This window comes from Notolepis coatsorum (genome assembly GCF_963971535.1).
Source record: "Notolepis coatsorum genome assembly, chromosome: 4".
NCBI lineage: Eukaryota > Metazoa > Chordata > Actinopteri > Aulopiformes > Paralepididae > Notolepis > Notolepis coatsorum.
Genome location: NC_140168.1, coordinates 142371491 through 142398310, shown reverse-complemented (window position 1 = coordinate 142398310; position 26820 = coordinate 142371491). Strand labels below are relative to the sequence as shown.

Below are 26820 nucleotides of genomic sequence, written 5' to 3'. Positions count from 1 at the left end.
CATACAGCACAAGTACAGTACAACAAAAAGAGGGTTGGCATCCAACCAGAGTGCAAATGTGACAGTAAAGTGCAATAGTAATAGTAATATACAATGTACAGGAGATTAAACTGGGTACAAAATATATAAATGAGTACTACTGAGTAATAGTGCTAATCAGATGTATGTGTACAGGGTTGTAGTATTCATTTGTACAGTGATACAGGTATAAAGACACTATGGTAGTAGGTCATACTGGCCAGCAGCGTAACTAGTAAGAATAGGTACTGTAAGTGATATATACAGATATAGATATAGTATCTATAGCTACATGGAGAGAATTAATCAGTTAATGCCTCAACCGAATTGTTGCTTTGTGGTGGAATTTCCCTTTTAACCCTTTCCTCTCTTGAGCAGCTGTAACGCTGTCGCCATACAGTTAGTTGAGACGTTAACCATAATAACCTCTTCCCTCACTTTCAATCCAAGTTCCATAAAACGTAAACGCTTAAACGTCCTCAAACGTCGTAGAGCAGAGTTTCTGGTTTTCGTCCACAGTGAGGTTGGCCTTGGTGCTCTGTCCATCCCAGTGACTAGGAGATGATGTCAGGAAACTCGAAAGTTGAATTTTTTTTTATTGACATATCTCAAGCCCCGCCCTCTTTTCTTGATCCTCCAATCACGAGTGTTGCTTCCCAAGGGAAGTCACTTTTTCTATCGAAACGACTGCACGCTAGCCCTGTCATTACTGTGTGTGAGGTATGAGTAACATAGAACCAGTGTTATTGGATATTTTGAGAAATTATGCCTGCAGACTCCTTCTGCAAGACATTTGGTAACACTTTATATTACAGCGCACGTTGTACAGTGTAATTACCCGGAACTTATAGTGTAATTACACTGAACGTGGTGTACCTTTGTATGAATCCATACATATAAAATATTTACTGGCTCCTACTGGCACTTAAATGTAGATACATCAGAAGGAAACAAGACAACCAGGAACACTTGTGGATCTAGATCTAGAGTAACTTCCTGGCATGTGTGTGAAGTGAACTCTGCTGAACCTACATTTGAGATATTCCTTTATTGATCCCCTTGGGGAAATTCGTCATAGCAGCATGGGGGAGGGGAGGTACAGGTATGGGCAGGGTAATAGAAGAAAGACATAAATATAGGCAATAAAAGAAACAATAAACAATATAATTAACTCTGAATATAAAAATATGAGAAACATTTTGTAAATATTTTATGTGTACGGATTCCTGTTTAATTACACTGTATAACATTAGTTCATGTCCCCCTTATCCCTTCAAGTGATGTCAAGTCCTTAAAAGAACACGCCAACATTTTGGGAAAGTAGCTTACCGTCCTCTCCAGAGAGAGACAAGAAGATAGATACCAATTTCCTCTCTGTGCGTTCAGTAGAAAGCTATCTGGCTGCAGAAGGGATACGGGGGACATGAACTAACCAGAAACCCACGTGAAATGTGAAGCTCTCCACACACAAGCACACATGAGAACACACACAACACACACGCTGTATACACTCACACACTAACAGTCACTTTAGCATGAACACACACACACACACATGCTGCACACGCTCACACTCAATGGTCACTTTACACAATGAAAAGGTCACTTTAAAAATAAATAAAATAAAAAAAGAACGGGAGTGGTTCTTGTATAGTAAATAGATGGATATAGTAAGTTAGCATAAGGACACATAGTATAACTGTAGATTGTATAGTATAGCATTGTATAGTAGTGTACATAAGACCCAGTGCCTCATCCGTAGCTAACATTGTATTGCACTATCGCAGGACCTTAGCATGTCTTACCATGCTTTTTGTAAACTTTATGTACATTATACCTGTTATGTCTTATTCTTATTACTTGTATTATTGCACAAATGTCTTATTCTCATTCCTATTCTTATTACTTGTATTATTGCACAATCGCTGCGGGCATGACCCCCCGCATTTCACTGTATGCTTGTATGCCGTGACAAATAAAACTCTTGACTCCTCCTCCTCCTCCTCCTCCTCCTCCTCCTCCTCCTCCTCCTCCTCTCCTCCTCCTCCTCTCCTCCTCCTCTCCTCCGGAGCAGGGTGGAGCGTTTCGTGGTTCTGGACCACGCCCACCGCTCCCTGGTGCAGGCGCAGCCCGTGGACGAGAGTGGGAGCGGGCCGAGCCCCTATGAGCTCTGCTTCAACCTCACCCTGCTGGAGAACCACCAGGGCCGCATGATGGAGAGGCTGCTCAAAGCCCCCTCCCAGTGAGTACCGTCCGTCACAATACTCCGGTAGAACAGTCGTCTGGTAATCCGGAAGGTTCCCGGTTTGATTCCCGCTCCTCCTCGGGCAGCATGTCGAAGTGTCCTTGAGCAAGACACTTAACCCCTAATTGCTCCCGATGAGCAGGTTGGCACCTCGCATGGTTGCCTCCGCTGTCGGTGTGTGAATGTGTGAGTGAATGGGTAGAAATATGAGGAACAAATTGTAAAGCGCTTTGGATAAAAGCTGTTATATAAATGCACCATTTACCATTTAATTGATTTTATTCTACTTTAATTGTCCGTTAATGTCGATGCACCAAACAACCTATATGTGAAGAGCAACCCTCCTTAGCATACAGGATGCAGTGATGAGTGCCGTATCTCTAACCAGTTATGAAGCTAAGAGTAGAATGATGGACCGTGTCTAGGGGTGAAATAGTGGACAAGGCAGCGTTTCTATAAATTACATCACCATAATCCAAAACTGACATAAAGACTGCTTCAATAATCCTCTGCGAATCGTAGGGAAGCGTGATTACTATTACTACTGCCCCCTGGTGGAGATAAAAAGGTAATCCCAAACTACGCTTATCTGCCCAGTAGCGGGCCGGGTGAAGTCAGCGCTTGATTGGCTACAGGACAGGTACCGAAAAGGTCTTGCATCACCAAAACCACGAGAGGTCCTTGTTCATTTTTTTTTTATCCACTTCTTCTCCCATTTTTCTATATTTTCTCCCATCCCAATTTCGTATCATCCAATTCAACCCTCCCCTGTCACGGACGCTGTTTCTTGCCTCCCACAAGCCGGCTGCAATGTGGACTAAGTCATACATACCCTGTAGCACAAGTCCCCTCCGGTACTTGAGGTAACAGCAGTCGCATCTTTTCACCTGCGCAGCTCGATCTCTCAGTGGCGAGGAGTAACGCGTGGGAGGCTCACGCTGCCCCCGACACTTCCTGATTCTACTGCGCAGGCGCACCAACCGACCTGTAGGAGTCGCTGTCCACAACGCCCGATCCCCACCCATCAGTTTCCCACCCCCTAATACGGCCAATGTGTATTAGTATGAACGACCAGCTAAACTGAAAGCAAATGTGGAGCGCTGGGCTCAAACTGACGAGCCCAGCGTTTCCAGCATTTTGTGGCGAGCGCCTTGCCCACTACGCCACGTAGCCGCCCGAGAGGTCCTTGTTCATATAGTCATAATTGTGCAATAATATTAAACCAATCGGCCTTGTAGTTTGCGAGATTTGCTGTACTCTGCTGGGGGGGCAGCATCACGATTATCGGCTATCATAAAATAGGCTTGGCTCAGTGATTGGCCTCCCTGATTCCTTGGAGATCATTATTACAATATATTTGATGCTCTGCGAAGCTCATTTAGCGATTTTTGATGCCTCCATGCTCTACTGAGCGACTGAGAAGGTCCTTGGTTCCTGCTGCGGTTAAATTCCTTAATGAACACCGCTAGCTCTGCATTGAGAGGCTCTCTTCTTTTTACTGTGTTATGTAACTTGTACTGTATGTAATTGTTTCTTGTTTGTGTATTTGTATTCGCTCTGGTGGCAAACCATGTTTCCCCTCTGGGATTAAGAATAAAACCATACCATACACGCACACGCACACACACACACACACACGCGCACACGCGCTGCCGCCTGGTGGAGATTATACATAATGGGAGCCTAGTGTGCAGACTCTATTTCACATTGCGAAACGTACACATAGGTCTACAGTATTTGCATTGAAATGTGTTTTTCTTTGTGCATCACCAAGGATTGATTTGTTTGGCCGTGCACACGTTTCACTGTCCCAGGACTCTTCTCCTGGTAAACCAGAGAAATCTGCATACTGTGTTGCTGGGCTGGTGTGACGTGACGGCATGGACGTCACTATGATTTGAGAGGCTGTTTTCTATGGGACTGGTGGCCGTTTCCCGGTGCACTTTATGCTCTCTAAGAGCCACTGGCACGTATATGCATATGTTCTGGGATTGCCCACCAGTAGCCCATTTTTGGAAATCTATAGCAACTAAACTCTCAAACATCTGTAATATATCAATTCCACTCACGGCAGCAACATTACTTCTAAACGATATATCTTTACTACCAACATCCATACAACAGAAAATAATTATTTTGGCAGGTGTTACAGCAGCCAAAAAGCTGATTGCAATGAGATGGAAAGAACCAGAGAGACTCACAGTAATGAACTGGTCCCTGACATTGCTGGATGTTATTTACTTGGAGATCTCGACTGCTCGAGTGGGACAGGCCAGCATTGAGCTGTGGGTCGCGGTGGCCGAGGAGGTTAAGACCACCATATAGTGGCTGAGCAGGATCGGGGTGTTGGTCCTGGGGGGTCTGGGGGAGGAAATGTATTTTGTGGTGTCTGTGGTAATATAATTTGTTTTTATTTTTAGGTTCTGTATTTATTATTTTTGTGATTCTACTGTCATTATTGTTATTGTTAGTGTTATTATTGTCCTGTGAAGTCATGTCTATTATTATTATTATTATTATTATTATTATTATTATTATTATTATTATTATTATTATTATTATTATTATTATTATTATTATTATTATTATTATTATTATTATTATTATTATTATTTATTATTTATTAATTATTATTATTATTATTATTATTATTATTATTATTATTATTATTATTATTATTATTATTATTATTATTGTGTGGTGTCTTGTGTTGTTTTATATTTCATGTAAAAGAAAAAGGAAACATTTTAAGATTTGATTAAAAAAAATAAGATTTGAGAGGCCCTTTTATACAAAGACCCCACACTTTGGCCTGTGAGATCGCCAATACAGAGATTTAAATTAATACAGCCACGGAGAGATGCACGCATTTTCAGTCTCTTACCATCAGATGTTTGTAAATGTGTTCTACTGTAAGTCACTGTGGTTTCTGAAAGGGGCGCCTGGGTACCAAGGAACACCTGGTTTCAGAGGAGAATTTCTCAATTCTTTAATTCACTAGAATAAATTAGCAATATGAGAGAATGTATAAGATGAGATAACATAAGATATTCCTTTATTGATCCTCTTGGTGAAATTCAGGCGTCATAGCAGCATGGGGGAGGGGGGGGGGTACAGGTACAGGCATGGTAATAGTAGAAAGACATAAATATAGGCAATCAAATCTGAATATGAGAAAAATAAACAGTGTAAACAAAGGTGCAGATGAGGGTCTGTGTATGCCCTATCGGTTACATTATTACAATAAATATAGGCAATACAAATTTGAATATATACTATGAGTAAGAGTAAAAGTAAACCATATACACAAGATGCAGTATACACAAGGTACCCTAACTGGCATGATATACATCATACTTTGTAGTCCATGCAGGTATTTCTCCACTGCATAGGCAGTGAAACAATACAAAATCCTATCTAAATGGTAAAATGGTAAATGGTGCATTTATATAGAGCTTTTATCCAAAGTGCTTTACAATCTTTGTTCCTCACATTCACCCGTTCACTCATACGTTCACACACCGACGGCAGAGGCGACCATGCACGTGCCAACCTGCTTATCGGGAGCAGTTAGGAGTTAAGTTGTCTTGCTCAAGGACACTTCGACGCGCTGCCCGGGAGAAGTGGGAATCGAACTGGAATCGCTCTACCTCCTGAGCCACTGTCGCCCCATAATTGATCTAATAATAATAACAGAATTCTCCTCAAACAGGGCGACTGGGTGGCGTTGCAGAGATTGTGCTCTTCACCAATGCAAGAGGCTGCGGTCTCGACTCCCGGAGTCAGCATTGCCTGCGGCTTGGGCCAGTTGTCATACTATCTCAATTGGCAGAGGTAGCGGGTGGAAAGTCGATGGGTGGGGATTGGACGTTGTGGACAGCGACTCCTACAGGTCGGTTTGGTGACGCCTGTACAGCAGAGTCAGGAAGTATCGGGGGCAGCATGAGCCTCCCATGCGTTACTCCTCGCCACTGAGAGACTGCGCTGTCTGGTGAAAAGATGCGACAGGCTGCCTCCTCGTGTACCGGAGGGGACACGTGATGCAAGGCTTCTATCCTCACTACAGCCGACCAGTGGGGGGCATAGTCGAGCAATGTTCAAGACAGGGGAGGGGAGAATTGGCGACACGAAATTGGGATGGGAGAAAAATAAGGAGAAAAAGTGGATCAAAATAGGGGTCCTTGGCACAAAATGTCTGTGGCTTATTAATTCAGGGACCCTTGATAGGAGGTAATAGGTTTCGTAACTTGTGGGTTTGATTCCTTACCTGTCTGTGTACCACGTCTGTCTACAGGTCCGACATGCACAGATGGATGGCAGCCTTCCCGAATCCCAGCAACCCAGACCGAGACGAAGAGGAGGTCATTTATGAGGACTGGGGTAAGGGACACACACACGCACGCATGCACGCACATGCACGACACACACACACACACACACACACACACACACACACACACACACACACACACACACACACACACACACACACACAGGGGGGCTATGTGAGACTGTTGTTCATTGACTACAGCTCAGCGTTCAACACCATAGTCCCCACCAGACTGGTGGACAAGCTGATCAAGCTGGGTCTGAGCTCCGCCCTGAGCGCCTGGGTACTGGACTTTCTGAGTGAAAGACCCCAGGCTGTCAGGGTGGGGGGTCAGACCTCTAACACCATCACCCTGAGCATCGGGTCCCCCCAGGGCTGTGTTCTGAGCCCCCTGCTGTACTCCCTCTACACACACGATTGTGTGGCCAAGTTCAGCTCCAACTCCATAGTGAAGTTTGCAGACGACACAGTGGTGGTGGGGCTGATCTCGGACAACGACGAGAAGGCCTACCGGGAGGAGGTTGAGGTACTGGAACGCTGGTGCCAGGACAACAGCCTGCTCCTGAACATTGGTAAAACCAAGGAGCTGATCGTGGATTATAGGAGAGGACAGCAAGAGACACACACACCACTGATGATAAACGGGGCTACCGTGGACAGGGTGAGCAGCTTTAAGTACCTGGGGGTCCACATCTCAGAGGATCTGACATGGTCAACACACATAGACACAGTTGTAAAAAAGGCGAAGCAGCGCCTCTACCACCTGAGACAGTTAAGGAAGATACTCCAGTCCTTCTACTCCGGAGCTGTAGAGAGCATCTTGACTGGAAACATCACTGCCTGGTATGGAAACAGCACGGCACAGGACAAGAAGGCACTACAGAGAGTGGTGCGCTCAGCCGAGCGTACCACGGGTATTGCACTACCTCCCCTGCAGGTTAGAGACCTAGATCAGAGGATCGTAGGTTCCGGGATGGAGTGTACTGGTGGAGGAGATCAGACAGGTATCGGGGGGCGAGGGCATGGAGGGATTTGTAGGTGAGGAGCAGGAGTTTGAAGGTGATGCAGAACTTGACTGGAAGCCAGTGGAGGTGGATGAGGGTGGGGGTGATGTGCTGCCAGGGCTTGGTGTGAGTGAGAACCCTGGCAGCTGAGTTCTGAACATACTGGAGCCTGTCCAGGGCTTTGCTGGGTACCCCGAACAGGACTCCATTACAGTAGTCCAACCGGGAGGTGATGAATGAGTGGATCAGGGTCTCAGCCACAGAGTCTGAGAGTGAGGGTCGGAGACGGGAGATGATACTAATATCTTTACTACTATGCACTCAAGACTGTAGCACTCAAGTTCAACACTGTTTGACAAACATTGTTACTCAGCTGAAAGAGTTGTACCCTTCCTGCTGACCTGTTCAGAACTTGTAGGCTTTGGATAAGAATAGAATAGAATAGAAATACTTTTATTACCCAGAGGGAAATTTGACACTGCAAATCGCTCAACATTTAAACATTTAGACAGAACAGGTCACGAATAAGAATAGCAAAACAATCAAATCAAATTGCCTAAGATAAGAGTAGAATAAAATAGAATAAAAATTGAATAAAATATACAGTAAATAAATACAGTAAAAATATACTGAAGTCTACAGTAGGTGTAGTATTGCACAGTGCTGTTTCAAAACTAAGAGTCCAGGAAGATGGTAGCTGTCACTCTGTGTTCAGTGATGCAGTGAGGCACAGTGATGCGCTGTATAGTTTGATGGCAGTGCTGCATTTAGGTAGTGTAAGCCTGGCACTGAACATGCTCCTCCTGTCAGCCAAGTCTGTGTGTAGTGGGTGGGAGGGGTTTTCCCTGATGGCATGGAGCTTAGCAAGGTTCCTCCAGCTCTACCCCAACCACGCTACTGGCCTTCCTGACTGATAAAAGCGTCAGCTAAATGACTAAATGTAAATATAATGTCACTCTATTCACATCACGTGAAGCAGGAACCACTCGAGGTCTAACAGCCCACATGGGGTGCAAGGCGCGTCTTTACGCCACAAATAACTTGTTTGTATTGGTCTACACAAGGGACGTGTGCGTCAGGAAGCCCAGTTAATCATAACTGGAATGGTTGTTTGAGGACAAACGACAGCGCCTGCTACAATATGCAGGTCCACCTCTCAGAGCTCTTTGTCACAATCAGTGGTTTTCAGATCAGGATGGATGAACTCAGTGGTTTTCAGATCAGGATGGATGGACTCAGTGGCTTTCAGATCAGGATGGATGAACTCAGTGGCTTTCAGATCAGGATGAATGAACTCAGTGTCTCTCAGATGATGGTGGATGAACTCAGTGTCTCTCAGATGATGGTGGATGGACTCCGTGTCTCTCAGATCAGGATGGATGGACTCAGTGTCTCTCAGATGATGGTGGATGGACTCCGTGGGCTAGATCCACAAAGAATGGATTGCACGGAGCAAGTTGCACCCTTACTTACAATTCATTATGAATTGGGGGGAAATGGGGGACCCTGATGTAAACAAGACGAAAGACTTTCTCTGGTCTGCATCCCCTTAACAATTGTGTGTATTGAGCCGTACTGTATTGTACCCATTCTGCAATCTGTTAATAAAACTTTCATTCAATCAATCAATCTGCACGGTGATTGATTGAATGAAAATGTTATTAACAGATTGCAGAATGGGTACAATACAGTACGGCTCAATACACACAATTGTTAAGGGGATGCAGACCAGGGAAATACTTTCGTCTTGTTTACATCAGGGTCCCCCATTTTCAATTCATAATGAATTGTAAGTAAGGGTGCAACTTGCTCCGTGCAATGAATTCTTTGTGGATCTAGCCCGTGTCTCTCAGATGATGGTGGATGGACCCAGTGGCTCTCAGATGATGCTCGTGCAATTAATTAACTCCAAAATGGTCACGTTCAGTTGATGGTCAAACGTGGGCTCAGTCTGTCTGGTTCACCATCAATGTTTGTGATTTACCTCAGGGTTCGCTTATACTTACTTACTTAGGCCTTTAAATTCCCAAAGGAACATAGGCCATCGACGAAGCTCCTCCATCCTCTTCGGTCTTGTGCCCTCCGCTCCAGATCTTGCCAGGACAGCCCTTCTTTCTTCATCTCCTGTTCTGTGGTTCTTCTCCAGGTGGTTTTTGGTCTGCCTCTCTTCCTCCTGCCCTGTGGGTTCCATGTCAGCGCCCGCTTTGTGATTGATTTCTTTCTTCTGAGTGTGTGACCTATCCACTTCCACTTCCTCCTCCGGATTTGAATTTCGATTGTGTCCTGTTTGGTGAGTTCCCACAGGTTGGCGTTAGAGATGGTGTTGGGCCAGTATATTTCCAGGAGGCGTCTGAGGCACCGGTTGGTGAACGTCTGCAGCTTATTGAGTATAGTCGTGGTGGTTTTCCAGGATTCTGAGCCATATAGTAGAGTGGTCTTTACATTTGAGTTGAAGATCTGTAGCTTGGTCTTGAGTGACAGATTTTTTGCCTTCCAGATAATGTTTAGCATGTTGAATGATGTCCTTGCCTTTCCAATCCTGGCTTGGACATCGTCTTCCGTACCCCCTTCCACAGAAATGATGGTTCCAAGGTAAGTGAAGCTGTTTACATCCTCTAATGGGTTTTGTTCCATGGTTATGGGTGTGTTGTTCTTGCTGTTGATACGCATTACTTTGGTTTTGGATGAGTTTATTTTGAGCCCGAGCAGAGCAGCAGTTTCTTCCAGTTTTCCCTATTTTTCCTGCATCTGTTGATGTGTGTGAGCCAGTATTGCCAGGTCATCAGCGAAATCCAGATCTTCCAGCTGGTCTGTCAAGCTCCATTTTATGCCGGTTTTTCTGTTGCTGGTTGTTTCTTTCATCACCCAGTCTATGCAGAGGAGGAAAAGAAAGGGTGAGAGCAGGCACACCAGTCAGGACCTCGATAGCTTCTGATATACATCCTTCATGGAGGACTTGACATCTCATCCCTTGGTAGGTGTTCCTTACGATGTTGATGATCTTTGCTGGGATCCCATAGTGCAGGGCTATTCAACTAAATTGTTCAGGGGGCCACATTGTCAGAAACCCAAGGGGCCAGGGGCCGGACTGCCACGGCGCCTCCCCGTGCTATGAATATATGTACACTTGACACAACACGCAACCACATTTTCACAACTTTTATTTAACTACATTGCAAAAGTAGTTGCAAAAAGTGCTTCATTTATGTGCCACATCTGCAACATCTCCTGCAAAAAGTGCTTCATTTATGACTGTGCAATAACTGCAACATCTCCTCTTCAACATTTCAATATAAAAATAAAATAAAAAACAAACAAGTGCATGATGTGCATCTGAACATTCTAACATCAACACTTGAACAAAAAACACATTTATAGTGCAGCTGAGCTTATGAAAAAGTGCTTCATGTCTGTGCAACAACAGCAAATCACAGCATCTTATTAGCACTTATTGTCCACTCTTAACTCTCAAACATCAGCGGGGGTGGGGGGCAGACAGGCCTAGCCTACATACACACATCTAATGAGAGAGATTGCACTTCTTTGACTGGGCAATGGCAGAGAAAGAGGGTTCATAGGAAGTGAGGGCTACCCGCAAACAGTGATGCAAATGCTCATTTGTCAAGGTTGCTTGTTTTAATGGCATTCATGTGAGAGAAACTGGATTCACAAGTGTATGTTGAGCCAAACATTGTTAGCACAGATATTGCCAGCGTTTTTATTTTGGGGAATGTGTTGACATGAATACACTTTATCCAAAATGTTGTGGTGGATTCATTCTCAAGTGCCTGCTTCAGAGCAGATGATGCTTGCATGTCAATTATTTCAAGTTGCAGGAGACCTTCATCAATGTGAAGTGATGCAAGGAACTCTTGTCCTTTTGTGGAAATAGCAGCTACATTGGCAAATGGGTTGCTCACAAAATGCATCAATTCTCTGGGCATGTCAAATTCATCAAATCGACTTGCAAAGTTTTCCCTCAATTTATCAATGAAATCTGTCATTAATTGACAATTGACTTTACTTGTTGATGACTTGATAAAGTTACAAAGTGTGGGAAAGTGGAGCATTCTGTAAGTGAGATCAGATGAGTAAATAACTAGTTTAGTTTGAAATGCAGTTAGACTTTCAATAATATCTGTAACTGTTTTATTTCTACCATGCAGTCCCAGATTAAGTTGATTCAAATGATGAAAGATGTCGCTTAAAAAGCACATATTGGACACAGATCCATCATCCAACATTAGCGACAGAAACGTGTTGGCTTTCTTCTGCTTGGAGTCACGGAGAAACGTTATAATTTCATTCCTGAGGTCACATACTCTCTTGAGCGCATTGCCCTTGCTTAACCACCGAACGTCATTATGTAACAGTAAATCACTATGATCAGCTGACATATCCTCAAGTAGTTGACGAAACAGTCTGTGTTGAAGACTGGACGTCGCTCTGACAAAGTTAATCATGGCCATAACGGAGTCCATTGTATCTTTCAACTCACCACTGAGTCGGGCGCACAGAACACTCTGGTGGAGTGATTTCATCCTCGGTGCGATGGCACACAGTCGTGCAGCCAGGCCTTTGATCCAGGTTATATTCCTTTGCAACAGCATTGATTTGGTTGCAGAGCAAACACATTGGTTTGCCCTCGGGAGTTTCAATGTATGCATATTTCTCGGTCCACTCGATATTAAACTGGCGATTTTCTGAATCAACTTTTATTTTTTTCAATTTCGATAGCGACATGGTTACACAGCACTACTACACACCACACCAGTGGGAGCGAGCCAGGAGGGATGCAATGTTTGTTTTCATTTGATTTCACGTGCAGGAAGGAAAGCTCAGAGCGTTCTTTTTCTTCTGTCGTTTGGGTGCATGGCACTGCACATACCGCCACGGCGCCACCTACCTTCCCAGACGATGTTTAACATGCTATTTTACCAGCGCTTTGCTGGTGTGAATGATTTGTTATTGTGCTGAACAGTGAACATGTCGGATATATAGAATTATGATTATTATGTCTGTGTACAAATGGCGAACGTACTATGTGGTTGTTCCGACCATTCCGGTATAATAAGTAAATACGTAACATAACGATTATAATTATATATTAGAAAAAAGAATTAAAAATATATATATATATTTTTTTTGAAATCTTCCGCAGGCCGGTCCAAATTGCTTGGCGGGCCGGATCTGGCCCGCGGGCCGCCAGTTGAATAGCCCTGCCATAGTGGGTCATCAGTTTCCACAGCATTTCCCTATCCACGCTGTCAAAGGCTTTCTCAAAATCTATGAAATTCACATAGACAGAAGAGTTCCATTCAATAGACTGTTCAATGATGATCCTAAGGGTGGCGATTTGGTCTCCACACGATCGGTTGTTCCTGAAGCCAGCCTGGTTTTCCCTCAGTTTCTCATCGACCCACTTCTGGAGCCTTTCCAGCAGGATGTGGTTGAGCACCTTTCCCGGTGTTGAAAGGAGCATTATTCCCCTGTAATTTTTACATTCCCTGAGGTCTCCTTTCTTGGGGATTTTCACGATGTGGCCATCTTTCCAGTCAGATGGGACATTTTCTTTCTCCCAGATGGTTTGCATGAGGTGGTGGAGCATGTTGGTGGAGGTTTCAATGTCAGCCTTAAGAGCTTCTGCTGGGATCCCGTCTGGTCCCTCTGCTTTCCCTCCTCTTAAGGCCTTAATGGCTTTTCTGATTTCTGTCTTGGTGGGGAGGTTGCAGTTTATCTCCAACAGATTTGGGTCTGGTGGGATATCTGCTTCCAGTTGAGGAGGCTGCCTGTTGAGCAGATCTCTGAAGTGTTCAGTCCATCTGTTCAACTGTTCTTCCTTGGTTGTGAGGAGTACGCCCTGTGGGTTTTTGATGTGTGCCTGTGTGTGTCTGAATTTGCCTGTGAGCTTTTTAGTAGTTAGGTATAGGTCCTTCAGGTTGTTCTTTCCCGCTGCTTCCTCTGCCTGTTGTGCTAAATCTTCAATGTATTTCTTCTTGTCTCTCCTTACCAGTGATGCCGGTAACGCGTTACTAAGTAACGCGTTATTGTAATCTGATTACTTTCCCCCGAAAATAGTAATCTAACGCGTTAATCTTTAAAAGCCAGTAATCTGATTGCAGTTACTTGTCCAAGTGGCTGTGCATTACTATTTCGTTACTATCTCATCATAAATTCATAATGCAGGCGGAATGCAGTATTTTATTTCGTTTTCGACAGTCAAAAATACATTTTTGAGCTGTTTTTCTTATTTGGGAGTGACGTGGTGTGGCAGTGAAAGGGTTACACAAGAATGTGTCCTCGCGGCGTGACTGGACTCTCTGTCTGTGAGTGACTCTGCTTTGGCCCAATCACATTCCCCATCCACAGTCTGCGAATCAGAGGCAGAGTAGGGCGGGTCTTCACAGCACGTCATGTGACATATGCGCCAATCGTCTGACAGCAGGGCTCCGTTGCATTCGTCTGAGAATTCCACCCCAAAACGCTTGTCTAAACGAAGTGAAACCGCAAGAAGACTAGAGAGACATTTATAAAAACAATTTAATAGTTACAGTTGATATAATTGAATAGTTCAGCCTGCATTTGTTAGATGTGAATGGATACACTGGTTTTGTAAAACCACTGGCTGGCTGCTCTAATGCTCTCCCACAGTTCTCCAGGGCCCCGTTTCATGTACCTGGATAACTGAGTTAGCCGGATAACTTTAGCTGGATAACTGGGTTAGCCGGACTTTCCGGTTTCATATACGTGGATTTTCCAGATCACCATGCCAACAGATCCAAAAGTTTGAGCCTGCTCGAAAGCAGAGTTCAAGTTCAAGTTAGCCTGAACTATCGCCACGCCCCCGCAAAGAAGTGACAGCCCGTTTCCTGAAACTATTCCCACAGTCTACGATCTGCATTATACCATTCTGAATTACGTTTTTGTGCTCCATTCTTCCAGAGGGGGCTTTTGAAATGTAAAATAGACCCAAAATGCTGATATTAAATTCACTTTGTCCTAAATAATGCACGTTATATATACCGTGGCGACGGTGGCGCTCGCTCGTGCGACGTACACATGATGTGGTTATTTTAATTGTAACTGGGATTAAGATGTCTGATGAGATGCGCTGTTTGACGGATTTGAGAAATTGAATGAGCCGTTGACGTCACATGAATGAATGAGGATAAAGAAATAAAACTTCATTCAAAATAAGGGATATTCTAAACACGGGTCTCTCGTTCATTAATGTATAAACAATGAATCTATCCCATCTGGCACAGTGGCCCAGCGGTAGCGCTCAAGTCTGCCAACCTAGCGATCCGGGTTCAAATCCCGGTGTTTCCAATATGATTTTTTTTGAATATAATATTAATGATTATACGCCAAAGTAGCCTGGTTTTAAGTTAAAATATTATAAATCTACATGCATTGAGGATGTCATTCTTTATATAGCTCTCAACGTGCACCAAATTGAATTATTCCTATATTGCAAAAAGAAGGACCCCGGTCTTGAACCCGGGTCGTCCGTGTGGAAGTCAAAAGAACAACCCGTTGGACCACATTGGAGATAAGTTAAACATTGACTATACATCAATCAATGGGCAAGAAAGCCGTCTCGTAATTCTGTATAACAGTTAACTAGTTATTTTCGCTAGCAAGATCTCATTTGATTATTCAATCCAGCAGGCAAGTTTAAAGAAATATAATCTGATTGATTGAGGTAATGAGGGACTTAGAATTAGCCTATAGATAACGCATTTAACTTGTCGGCGAGGCGATTGAGCCTATTGCAATCTGTCAATAAAGTCTTAAATCAATTAATCAATCAATGCCGTTGAGAATCAGGGTCTCTGCCATCGATACGTGCTGGCTTTCCACCTAAAACGGGAGCGCGCATCTAGCCTGACTTGAGCCTGACTCTCAAGTCTGGCTTGAGTTAACGAGACTGAATCCTCCTTTGTGAAACAGGAAAATCCCGGCTTTGAACATCGGGTTAACTGAAGCTGGATAATGGACATGTTGATCGACTTAGTTGAACCACGTACATGAAACAGGGCCCAGGTGGGAGAACACGAGTGACAGAGAGAGGGGAGAGAGACACACACACACACACACACACACACACACACACACACACACACACACAAGCACAAGCACACGCACACACGCGCACACACACACACATACACACAGAGAGGGAGAGAAGGGATTATATTATAATAATAATAATAATTATTATTATTATTATTATTATTATTATTATTATTATTATTATTACTATTATTATTATTATTATTATTATTATTATTATTATTATTATTATTATTATTATTATTATTATTATTATTATTATTATTATTATTATATTAGAGATGTAGGCTGTCTGGGTGGGGTTGGAGAGAAAGAGGCATGGGGTGAGAGAGAGAGAGAGAGAGAGAGAGAGGGGTGAGAGAGAGAGAGAGAGAGAGAGAGAGAGAGAGAGAGAGAGAGAGAGGGGTGAGAGAGAGAGAGAGAGAGAGAGAGAGAGAGAGAGAGAGAGAGAGAGAGAGAGAGAGAAAAGCTCTTATTTGCCAGATTTACAGTTAATTTACATGTTAAAGAGAGACTGCTTGTATGTTTATAGAGAGACATTTATAAAAACAATTTAATAGTTACAGTTGATATAATTGAATAGTTCAGCCTGCATTTGTTAGATGTGAATGGATACACTGGTTTTGTAAAACCACTGGCTGGCTGCTCTAATGCTGTGAGCATCATAGACTGTTGCTTTACCATACTTGATGGTACAGAAGCTGAAGCACTAGTTTAACAATTTACGTTATGTGCAGAGAAACAAGTTAAAAACAATTTATGCACTTTCAATAAAGCGTTTAAAAAAAACTGTTGGGGGAACGACGACGACTTCGTAACCTAGTTACTTTCAAAGTAACTAAGTTACTCTGATAATCAAGTAATCAGTAAAGTAACTTGGATTACTTTTTAAAGGAGTAATCAGTAATCAGTAATCGGATTACTTTTACAAGTAATCTGTGGCATCACTGCTCCTTACACTTCTTTTCACTTCCTTATTTGCTGCTGCATATTCTTTCTGTGCTACCGCCTTGGTGGCTCTGGTTTTACTTCTATTTACTGCCTCTTTTTTCTTCCTCCTCTCGATCACTGAATCCGTCTGAATCCACGGATAGCCAGGGTTTGTTGGCTGTCTTTCTTCTCCCTACCACTTTCTCACATGTGTCTTTCCACATGGTTTTCAGACCCTTCCATATCTCCTCCACTTCATTTAAAGTTTCTATTTCTAACGCTTGATACCGGTTGTGTAGTGCCACTTTGTAGAGTTCTGATGTACCTATATCCTGAAAAAGCTGTATGTTGAATTTGACCCTTCCTTCCCTGTGCTTCATGCATTTTAACTTCAGCTGGATCTTTGCTGTAAGGAGGTGGTGGTCAGATCCTGCGTCTGCTCCTCTTCTGACTCTGACATCCAGCAAAGAGTGCCTAAACTTTTGGCTTATGCAGATGTGGTCAATCTGGTTTTCTGTGGTGTGGTCAGGAGACTTTATGGATGGAATACTGACCCACCGATGACCAAGTTGTTGTCTGCACAGGCTGCTGCAAACCTCTCTCCATTTGCATTCATGGTGCCTAGTCCTTCTCTACCCATTACTGGTTCAAAGCCGTTGTTATTTCCCCCTATCTTAGCGTTCATGTCTCCCATCAAGATCATGATGTCCTTTCCTTTCCTGGCCTGGAGAATGGTGTATAGTTGGTTGTAGAATTGATCCTTGGTTTCATCGTCAGTGTCATTGGTGGGGGCGTAGCATTGTACCACTTGGAGGTTTATTTTCTTGTGTGTGGTTTGGAATTTGGCTGTGATGATCCGTGAGTTGATGGGTTCCCAGCTGATAAGGGCCCTCTGTGCTTCTTTGGACAGCATGAACGCTACTCCCTCTGTGTGCGGTGCAGAGTCATCTGGATGTCCTGAGTAGAGTATGGTCTCTCCACTCGCCAGCTTGACCTGCCCTGACTGGAGCCACCTGGTTTCCCCCAGACCAAGGAGAGATATCCCGTACCTCTTCATCTCCTCCGCAATCACTGCTGCCTTTCCTCCAGCATACATGGTCCTCACGTTCCATGTCGCTATGATGGTGGGACGCCTTGAGGTCAGAAGCTTCGAGCGTACAGTCTCCTTGCGGTTTTCCATGCACGCCGTCATAGTCTCTTTAGCTTGGGGCACTGAAGAGGCTTCCTTCACAAGATGTAAGGATTTTTTAAGTTTCGTCGACGTTTCTGTAGCTATAGGTTTTTTTTATGGGATGGGGTCGCTGGCCCCAAGCCCAACCCCCATCTCTGGGGGAGGGTTTTGGAGTTGGCTTGTTAGTCCTCTTCCCACGCCTATTGTCTTCCAGGTGATGGATTGCAGCCTCATACCACGTGAGGCCAGACAGGCTCTACCAGCAACGCAGGGTTCGCTTATGCATCCTATAAATTAATATTTGAGCTTTTGATTGATTACAATTAGGGCTGTCAGTTTATCACGTTAATTAGATTAATTAATTACACAGCAAATTATCGCATTGTGAAAATTAACTAAAAATGTATAAATAAATAAAAGATAATAATAACAAAAAAATGTATAATCTTTTTTTTAGCTCATTCATTCCATAAGAACGTAGAATACACTTTTTTTTAATATGGTCCATTTGCATGTTCTTGGTATCTGAGACATCTATGGATCTCAGGGAATGTATTCCCAGTGTCAGAAATACTGTGTCTGTTACTAGGCTTGAGTAAATTGTAATGAACCAAATGAGAATATCAATTAAAATTTTTTTTTATCTTTGACTGTGAATAACACCATGCTAAAATTTACCAGACCTGAAAAATCTAAGCAAATGAATAAATGGAAGATGATTAAACAGAAGGTTTTGTAGATACAGTACTGAATTCTGCCATCCGGACACATGCCATTTGAAATATGATTATAGAATATAGAATATCAGGCATAAAATGGTTATGCGATTAAAATGCGATTAATTAGATTAATTAATTACAAGTCCTGTAATTAATTAGATTAATTTTTTTAATCGCCTGACAGCACTAATTACAATATCTGATTGTCCGGGTTTACATTCTAAATCTAAACTGTGTGTGTGTGTGTGTGTGTGTGTGTGTGTGTGTGTGTGTGTGTGTGTGTGTGTGTGTGTGTGTGTGTGTGTGTGTGTGTGTGTGTGTGTGTGTGTGTGTGTGTGTGTGTGTGTGTGTGTGTGTGTGTGTGTGTGTGTGTGTGTGTGTGTGTGTGTGTGTGTGTGTGTGTGTGTGTGTGTGTGTGTGTGTGTGTGTGTGTCAGACTGTCCGCAGGTCCAGTGTGTGGAACAGTACATGGCACAGCAGGCTGACGAACTCACGCTGGAACCCACAGAGATCGTCAACGTGGTGCGCAAGACCAACGAGGGTAAGAGAGCCTTAAAAGTACCATCATTTTAATAACAACCAATCAGATCGGGGAGCTCCAGTAGCTCACCGCGTACCTCGAACGCTATTTCGGCGTCGGGGACAACCGTGCGCGTCACGGATCTGGGGTACACGAGTTTAGACTCCCGGACTCGCCGTATTTTCTCAGAGTGTCTTTCCCCGATCTATACCCCATTCAACCTGTCTCTGTCGGTCATACTTGACCAGAAAAAAGCGATAAACGCTAAAAAGAAACCAGCTGACTGGTCAAAGTTTAAAAAAAAAACAACCAATCAGATCTGTTTCTGGTCTGCCGAGTGGTGTTGCCGGGGAAGTATGGGAAAACTAACGCCGCCACCACCACCACCACGTCCCTTGTAAAAAAGTACACACAGTAGGCAAAACCAGCTGCTGGTGATCAGAGGGATACAGCTTGAAGCTGCCGGTGCCTCTGGCGGTCTGTGGAGACCCTTTGTTGCCATGGCGCCAGGCTTGGAAAATGATGCAGAGCTTTGCTCTATTTCTGTTGGACATGTAAGATCAATCATTTCTCTGAAATTGCCTACCCCACCTTTAAAGGAAAACTTCAACATTTTGAGAAATTAGCTCATTTGGCATCTACCCTGGAGTTAGACAAGTAGATACATACCCTTTTTCTTCTCTATGCATGCAGTAGGAGTAGGAAGATACGCACCGTTAGCCTAGCTTAGCGTCAGTCACTGGAAGTAGGTTCCTCCATTAGCCTAGTTCCCAATGGCTTCCTACTCCTACTGCATGCACAGAGAAGAAAAAGGTATGTATCTTCTTGTCTAACTCCAGGGTAGATGGCAAATAAGCTAATTTCCCAAAATGTTGGAGTTTTCCTTTAAATATAAAGAAACATCACATGTGGGTAGGGAATAGGAATTTTAAACATTTTCATCTCACTGGCCCTGCAGTTCTACTGCTGTAAATGATCTACAGCGTCTGTCTCCATATCAAGTGGAATTTGACCATTCAGAGTTTATAATCTCATTAATCTTCAGATCTAGATAATCTGATTGAGAGTTTTTCTTTTGTTTGTTTTTGGCGTAGTCCAATTTCCTGTTCATGTGTAGAGCAACATTGTGATGCTGCTTAACGTCCCTCCCCCTCTTTTTGTTCTCCTGAATCCCAATGACTTGCTTGCCTCAATCCTTCATCTCAACTTTAGTAGTTTATTGATTTGTGACAAATTATTTTGCATGAACGATATAGGGGAAAAAAACTCTCTCCCTACCTCCCCCACTGTTTGTCTTACTCCCTCCTCTCCCCTCCTCTTCTCTTCTCTCCTCTTCTCTCCTCCCCTCCTTTCCTCTCCTCTCTTCCCCTCTCCTCTCTCCTCCCCTCTTCTTCTCTGCCCTCCCCTCTTCTCCTCTCCTCCTCTCCCCTCCTCTCCTCCTTTCCTCTCCTCCTTTCCTCTTCCCCTATCCTCTCCCCTCCTCTCCTCTCTTCCCCTCTCCCCTCCTCTCCTCCTTTCCCCTCCTCTTCTCTTCTCTCCTCCCCTCCTTTCCTCTCCTCTCTTCCCCTCTCCTCTCCCCTCCCCTCTTCTTCTCTGCCCTCCTCCCCTCCTCTCCTCTCTTCTCTCCTCTTCTCCCCTCTCCTCCTTTCCTCTCCTCTCCTCCTCTCTTCCCCTCTCCTCTCCCCTCCTCTCCTCTCTTCCCCTCCTCTCTTCCTCTCATCTCTCCTCTTTTCCCCTCCTCTCCTCTCTTCCCCTCTCCCCTCTCTTCCCCTCTCCTCCCCTCCTCTCTTCCCCTCTCCCCTCCTCTCCTCCTTTCCTCTCCTCCCCTCCTCTCCCCTCCTCTCCTCTCTTCCCCTCCTCTCTTCCTCTCCTCTCCTCTCTTCCCCTCTCCCCTCCTCTCCTCCTTTCCTCTCCTCCTCTCTTCCACTCTCCTCTCCCCTTCCCCTTTCCTCTCCTCCTCTCTTCCCCTCCCCCCTCCTCTCCTCTCCACTCCCCTCCCCTCTTCTTCTCTGCCCTCCTCCCCTCCTCTCTTCTCCTCCTTTCCTCTCCTCTGCTCTCCTCTCCTTTCCTCTCCTCCCCTCCTCCTCTCTGACCCTCTCCCCTCCTCTCCTCTCCTCTCTTCCCCTCTCCTCTCATCTCCTCTCTTCCCCTCCTCTCCTCTCTTCCCCTCCTCTCCTCTCCCCTCCCCTCCCCTCCACACCTCCTCCCTTCCCCTCCACACACCCCTGTTCTCTTCCCCCCCAGGCTGGTACGAGGGGGTCCGTCTGTCTGACGGTCAGAAGGGCTGGTTCCCCGTCTGTAACGTCCTGGAGATCACCAACGAGCACGTGAGGCGGCGGAACATCCGCGAGCGCTACCGGGTCATGCAGGCGGCCAGTGCGGTCCTCACCACCGCCAACAAGACGCGGACCGTACCGTAGAACCACCGCGTTCTCCACCGAGCGGACCGTACCGTAGAACCACCGCCTTCTCCACCGAGCGGTGCAAACCGGCATGGTGGGGCTACCCGGCCCCCGAGAGGACTACTTTTCGGTTTGGTTTTCGGTGGAGGATTTCAACTGGAACGCGGAAGAAGCGTCTCCGTCCCCCGTGAGACGAGAGGAAGGATTTCCCGAGGGACTTCACGGGACCACTGCAGAGGAACACACAAGTCTTAAGAATGTTTACATAACGGTGGAGGGGGACACAGCGTCTCATGTTGACACGGGACAGACGGTGAACAAAAAAACACATGAACAAAAAGTTAATGAGGAATATTTCTGTGCAACTTTAAAAGACATTGTACAATTATCGTTCAGGGAGGTTACGGGGTTACTATTTTTTGTGCGCCTTTTAAAAGAACCAGGAGGTGAAAGGTTAAAGCGGTGACGATGACGTGACTTTGCCGCGCGCCGCAAGGGACCCCTGCGCGTGTAACGGGTCATCTCAAACCCCGCCCCAATTTTCTCGATCCTCCAATCGAGAGGAGGCAACGGTCGTGATTGGAGGATCGAGGGGAGAGAGGGCGGGGTTTGAGATGGATCGATTTGTGCGGACTGAGGATGCGAGTGTGTGTGTGTGTGTGTGTGTGTGTGCGCGTCCACACATACATGTGACGGCACATTCAGCTTGGCCCAAAACATGTAGGTCATGCAGGTGGATCATTTATTACAAAACAGTGCACACACACACACACACACACACACACACACACACACACACACACACACACACACACACACACACACAGTAAATTTCGCAGAGTAAATTTTACTCAAACTGATGTACTCAGTTTGAGTAAAATTTACTCTTCGAAATTTACTGTGCCCACACACAGACACAGATAATGAGTGAAGCGTTCGTTAGCATTATTGATATACAATGTATACTTTATTCATACATTCCTTCTCCCCAGGTACTGCCATGAAACGACCAGTCAGAAATGCCAATCATTCTAACCACATACCAACCTCTGCACTGTACACATATCAGAACTGCTGCCAAGAAATCGGACCAATCCTCTGTCCCCGATGTTAATTCCGAGTGACAGCCCGTCATAACGGGATATTCACACACTGCCATACTGTACCTCGCAGCCCCTCCCTTGTGTCGACAGAAAGGACCGGAATATCATGGATATGACACCTGCGATTTGAATTGGGGATGGAGGGGTTAATGTGTATAAAGTTTAAACCAGATAAGAGTTGAATCAATTATTCTATTGTATCGAGCTTCAATATGGAATATTATCACTGGAAGACTACCTGCAAAGTCGAACCTCGTAGTGCCTTTTTAATTTCACGAGCTGCATGGCATTTCACACATACAGTATCACAAAGGTTGAATTATTATGCTACTTAAGAACTGAAATCCAATACTTCTATCATGTATTTTCTTTTATCAGGAAAAGTACACTATAGATGTCAATTTCAAAGCACAAGAGACTGTGAGATAAAACATTTGGTTGGGGCAGCATCGATTATTTAATGTAGTGTCCCAAGCCTTCCTTTGATGGTGTCTCTCTAGCTGTACCATTGGCCTATCTCAAACCCCGCCCTCTTATCTCAATCCTCCAATCAGGGTTGAGAAAAGAGGGTGGGTTTGTGATAGGTAATTTTGTTACTTTGGCATTATCACATCCCCTGTAGCTTACTGTCAGTAGGAATGTTGGGAATCTCTTTCTGAATGCACTGTTCATGTTAGTATGCTGGTAAATATTGTGTTTGATGGGTTTCTCTCCTTCAAAACAGTAGTGCTCTTAATAAAAAAAAAAAAAAAATGTTTTTGTCCCCAATGGGAGATGTTTTTGTTTGAGCACAAATAATTTTTATTTGTATTTTACATTTAGAGAAAGCTACAATGCACACATGCAATGCTCAAGCTAAGATGCTAAATTAACCGTCTTCATAATTAAGATAAGATGAGATATTCCTTTATTGATCCCCTTGGGGAAATTCGGGTGTCATAGCAGCCTGGGGGAGGGGAGGTACAGGTATGGGCAGGGTAATAGTAGAAATACATAAATATAGGCAATACAATTGTATCTGAATAAAAAAATCTGAGAAAAACAAAGGTGCAGATGAGGGTCTGTATCCCCTATTGGTTATATTATAGGTTACAATAAATATAGGCAATGAAAATCTTGAATAGAAAGTTCAATTAAATTAGAATGAAGTCATTCTAATAGAACTGTCACACAGTACAAAAACAAGCGGTGCAAAAAAAGGGCACACAGAACCCAAAATATTTTTCATTAAACTAAAATACATCACCTATTTTCTGGGAGGATTAAACGTGAATTAACGTCATTCAAATAGAAATGTCACAATACAATGTTAACAAGGGAATACACTACAAACTTTCACAATACAATGTTGTTAACAAGGGCATACATTGCAAATGCATTAATTCAATCTGTATTTAATATGGAAGGATCATTGAGAGCAAGCTCTCATTTAAAATGACGTAGAGAGGAACAATACATGATACAAGAAAAGAAAATACAGAAACAGAAACCCCCCCCCCCCCCCCCCCGAAACTCTCAGCAACTATGTGTGTATTCCAGTGCTTGGGAGCATTCAGTGCGACAGTGGTTCAGGAGATAGAGCAGTCGTCTGGTAATCGGAAGGTTCCTGGTTAGATTCCCGCTCCTCCTCGGCAGTGTGTAAAATTGTCCTTGAGCAAGGCACTCAACCGCTAATTGCTCCCGATGAGCAGGTTGGCACCTTGCATGGTTTCCTACGCCGTCGGTGTGTGGATGTGAGGAACAAATTGTATAGCTTTGGATAAAAACGCTATATAAAATACACCATTTACCATTCAGTCCTTGAACCATTGACCTCTAAAGGTTGTGGTACACTGTATGTGGTCCAGTTAGCTGCTCTGATTAAAGGTTGTGTTAAAGTTGTATGCGGTCCAGTTATGCTGCTCTGATTAAAGGTTATGTTAAAGTGGTGTGTGGTCCAGTTATGCTGCTCTGATTACATCCTCTTGAAGTTAGCGGGCTTCAAATTTGAAAGTACATAATCATTCATTTGGGGAAAGCTGGCGGGTGGGTCCTGGGCGTTGTGGACAGCGACCCCTACAGTTCGGTCGGGGCGCCTGCTCAGCGAGGGTAGGATCTGGAGAGAGGTAGTGCGGCCTCCCACACGTTACACTCTCCCAGTGAGAATCTGCGCGGCCAGGCTGGCTGCCGGCTGGCTGCACATGCGTCGGAGGAAAGCATGTGACAGTCTCCGGCCTCTCGGACCAACAGTAGGGGAAAGTGCGCAACAACCAGGAAGGGGGTTGGGAATTGGCATAACGACTAACAGTGGGATGGGAGAAAAATCGGAAAAAGGGGGGGGGGGGGGGGGGGAAGATAATAAAAAAAATAAAGAAAACACTGTCGCCTCACAGCAAGAAGGTCCAGGGTTCGATTCCCGCTTGGGGATCAGGTTTCCATGATGCCAGGTACCCAGGTGGGGTATCTCCCAGGCCTTTCTGTGTGGAGTTTGCATGTTCTCCCCGTGCTCGTAAGGGTTTCCCCCCGATAAGATAAACCCGATGGAAAAACATGCACAACAACAGATCGCTAACGCTGTGGCATCCTTGACGAAGACAGGCAGGAGCACCTGGATTGGTCCCCGGGCGCGGCCCTCGCCGACGCCTGTCTGCTCCCGGCTGCCCTTGGGGGGAAGGACGACGGGATGGGTTAAGAGCAGAGACGAATCGCATCGGCTATCCTACAAAAAACAATGCATGCGTGTGTGCTAACCGCTAACATTGAGGATAATTGCATGCCAATTAAAGACCTCTGAACAGGTCCTGCATTATAAATTATTACATGAATCGGATTATAATAAATCACAATTTGTCACAAAAGTGTTCCATTATTAATTCCCTTGGGGAAATTCAAGTGTCATAGCAGCATGGGGGGGGGGGGGGGGGGTACAGGTAGGTACTAGGTAGGGTAACATAGATATAGAATAGAACAAAGTGCAAGTCGTAATGATAGTGAGTGGCAGATTTCAGACAGACACTCGACAGTAATAGTGATGATGGTATATACATGGTCCAAACCGTAGTAAAACAATGCACCAGAGTCCTGTAGTGTTTATTATTAAGAGTCAGATAGTCCTAACAGTTCGCAAGTTCTCCAGCTGTTAGCTCTCCAGGCTCCAGCAATCCGTGTCCACGGTTGTGGAGCCTGATGGCTACCGATTCATGTCTTAAACAATGTCTTAAAACAAACAGTGTAACATTGAAACACCCTGAGCCTAGAATAGCTCAACTCTCATTCACACAAACAAAACAGGCTGCCCTCTCCATGGCCCTCTGGTCCCAATTTCCTCCGACTGCCCAGCCAGGGTCTTATGTCCGATAGGGGGGGGGGGGCAATCCAATTAAATGACCCAGTCTGTCTGAGCCCTTCCATAATCCACCCCCCGCCACACACGGGTATCCCGATCAGGCTGTGCCCCCCACCCAGCAGCAACAACCCCCCAGCCTCGTCATCTCCTAATCTGGGTTAATCTGGATCCACATTGGACACAGGCATCAACATATGACATACTTTGATTCATTTTAGTTTTCCAAGGATATGCACTGGTATTAATCATGATTTTTACTGCCACACTCCTCCCTGGCCACATCGTGGACAGTGGAGTCAGTGTAGAAGAACTCGAGGGTCTTCTTTGAACTGCTGCCGTCAGGCAAGCGATACCGGAGTCTTATGGCGAGCACAGAAAGACTCAGAAGGAGCTTCTATCCCCAGGCCATCAGGCTGCTAAACGAACAATAATCGCTAAACGAACAATAATCACTATGCAACAACCATCAAATGCACACAGCACACACACCCACACGCACACACACACTCACTCAAACAAACAACACACTGCAGCACCCACTCTCCACACTTTAGATCACACAAACACACTTACACTTTATATTTATTGATAAAGGATTTGCACTACAACTCGTACACCTACTGTGAATTGTACCTAAACTGCACCTCGTCCATTTATGCCTTGCACTATATAGTATTGTATATTAGTACACTGCACAGTATTGTATATTGTATGGTAACTACGTCTACGAACATTGTACATATGTCTAAACTGAACACTGTGACCTCTTTTTTTTTCTTCTAATTTTTACTATGTTTTTATTTCATACTTATCTTGTCATGCACAGTCTCTGGAGCGCAACAGTAAGAAGCATTTTGTACAAAAGTATTCTGTACTTCTGTATGACAACTATTAAAGAAACTTGAAAACTTGGGTGGGTTTGGTTGTGAGAGGAATATAAAGGTTGGAATAAAAAAAGGATATAAATCGGGTTTCAT

The 26820-nt window shown here is 44.5% G+C and overlaps 1 protein-coding gene across 1 annotated transcript in view; it reads left to right on the top strand.

Annotated features, from left to right (window-relative positions):
- The window catches only part of arhgef15b (Rho guanine nucleotide exchange factor 15b), a 158428-nt gene extending 135212 nt beyond the window's left edge, over positions 1-23216 (top strand). The window contains 4 exon segments of the mRNA XM_084312347.1: positions 2093-2260; positions 6558-6643; positions 18930-19034; positions 21258-23216. Of these exon segments, the coding sequence (XP_084168473.1) occupies positions 2093-2260; positions 6558-6643; positions 18930-19034; positions 21258-21433 (535 nt within the window). The 3' untranslated portion in view covers positions 21434-23216.
- The last annotated feature ends 3604 nt before the right edge of the window (positions 23217-26820 follow it).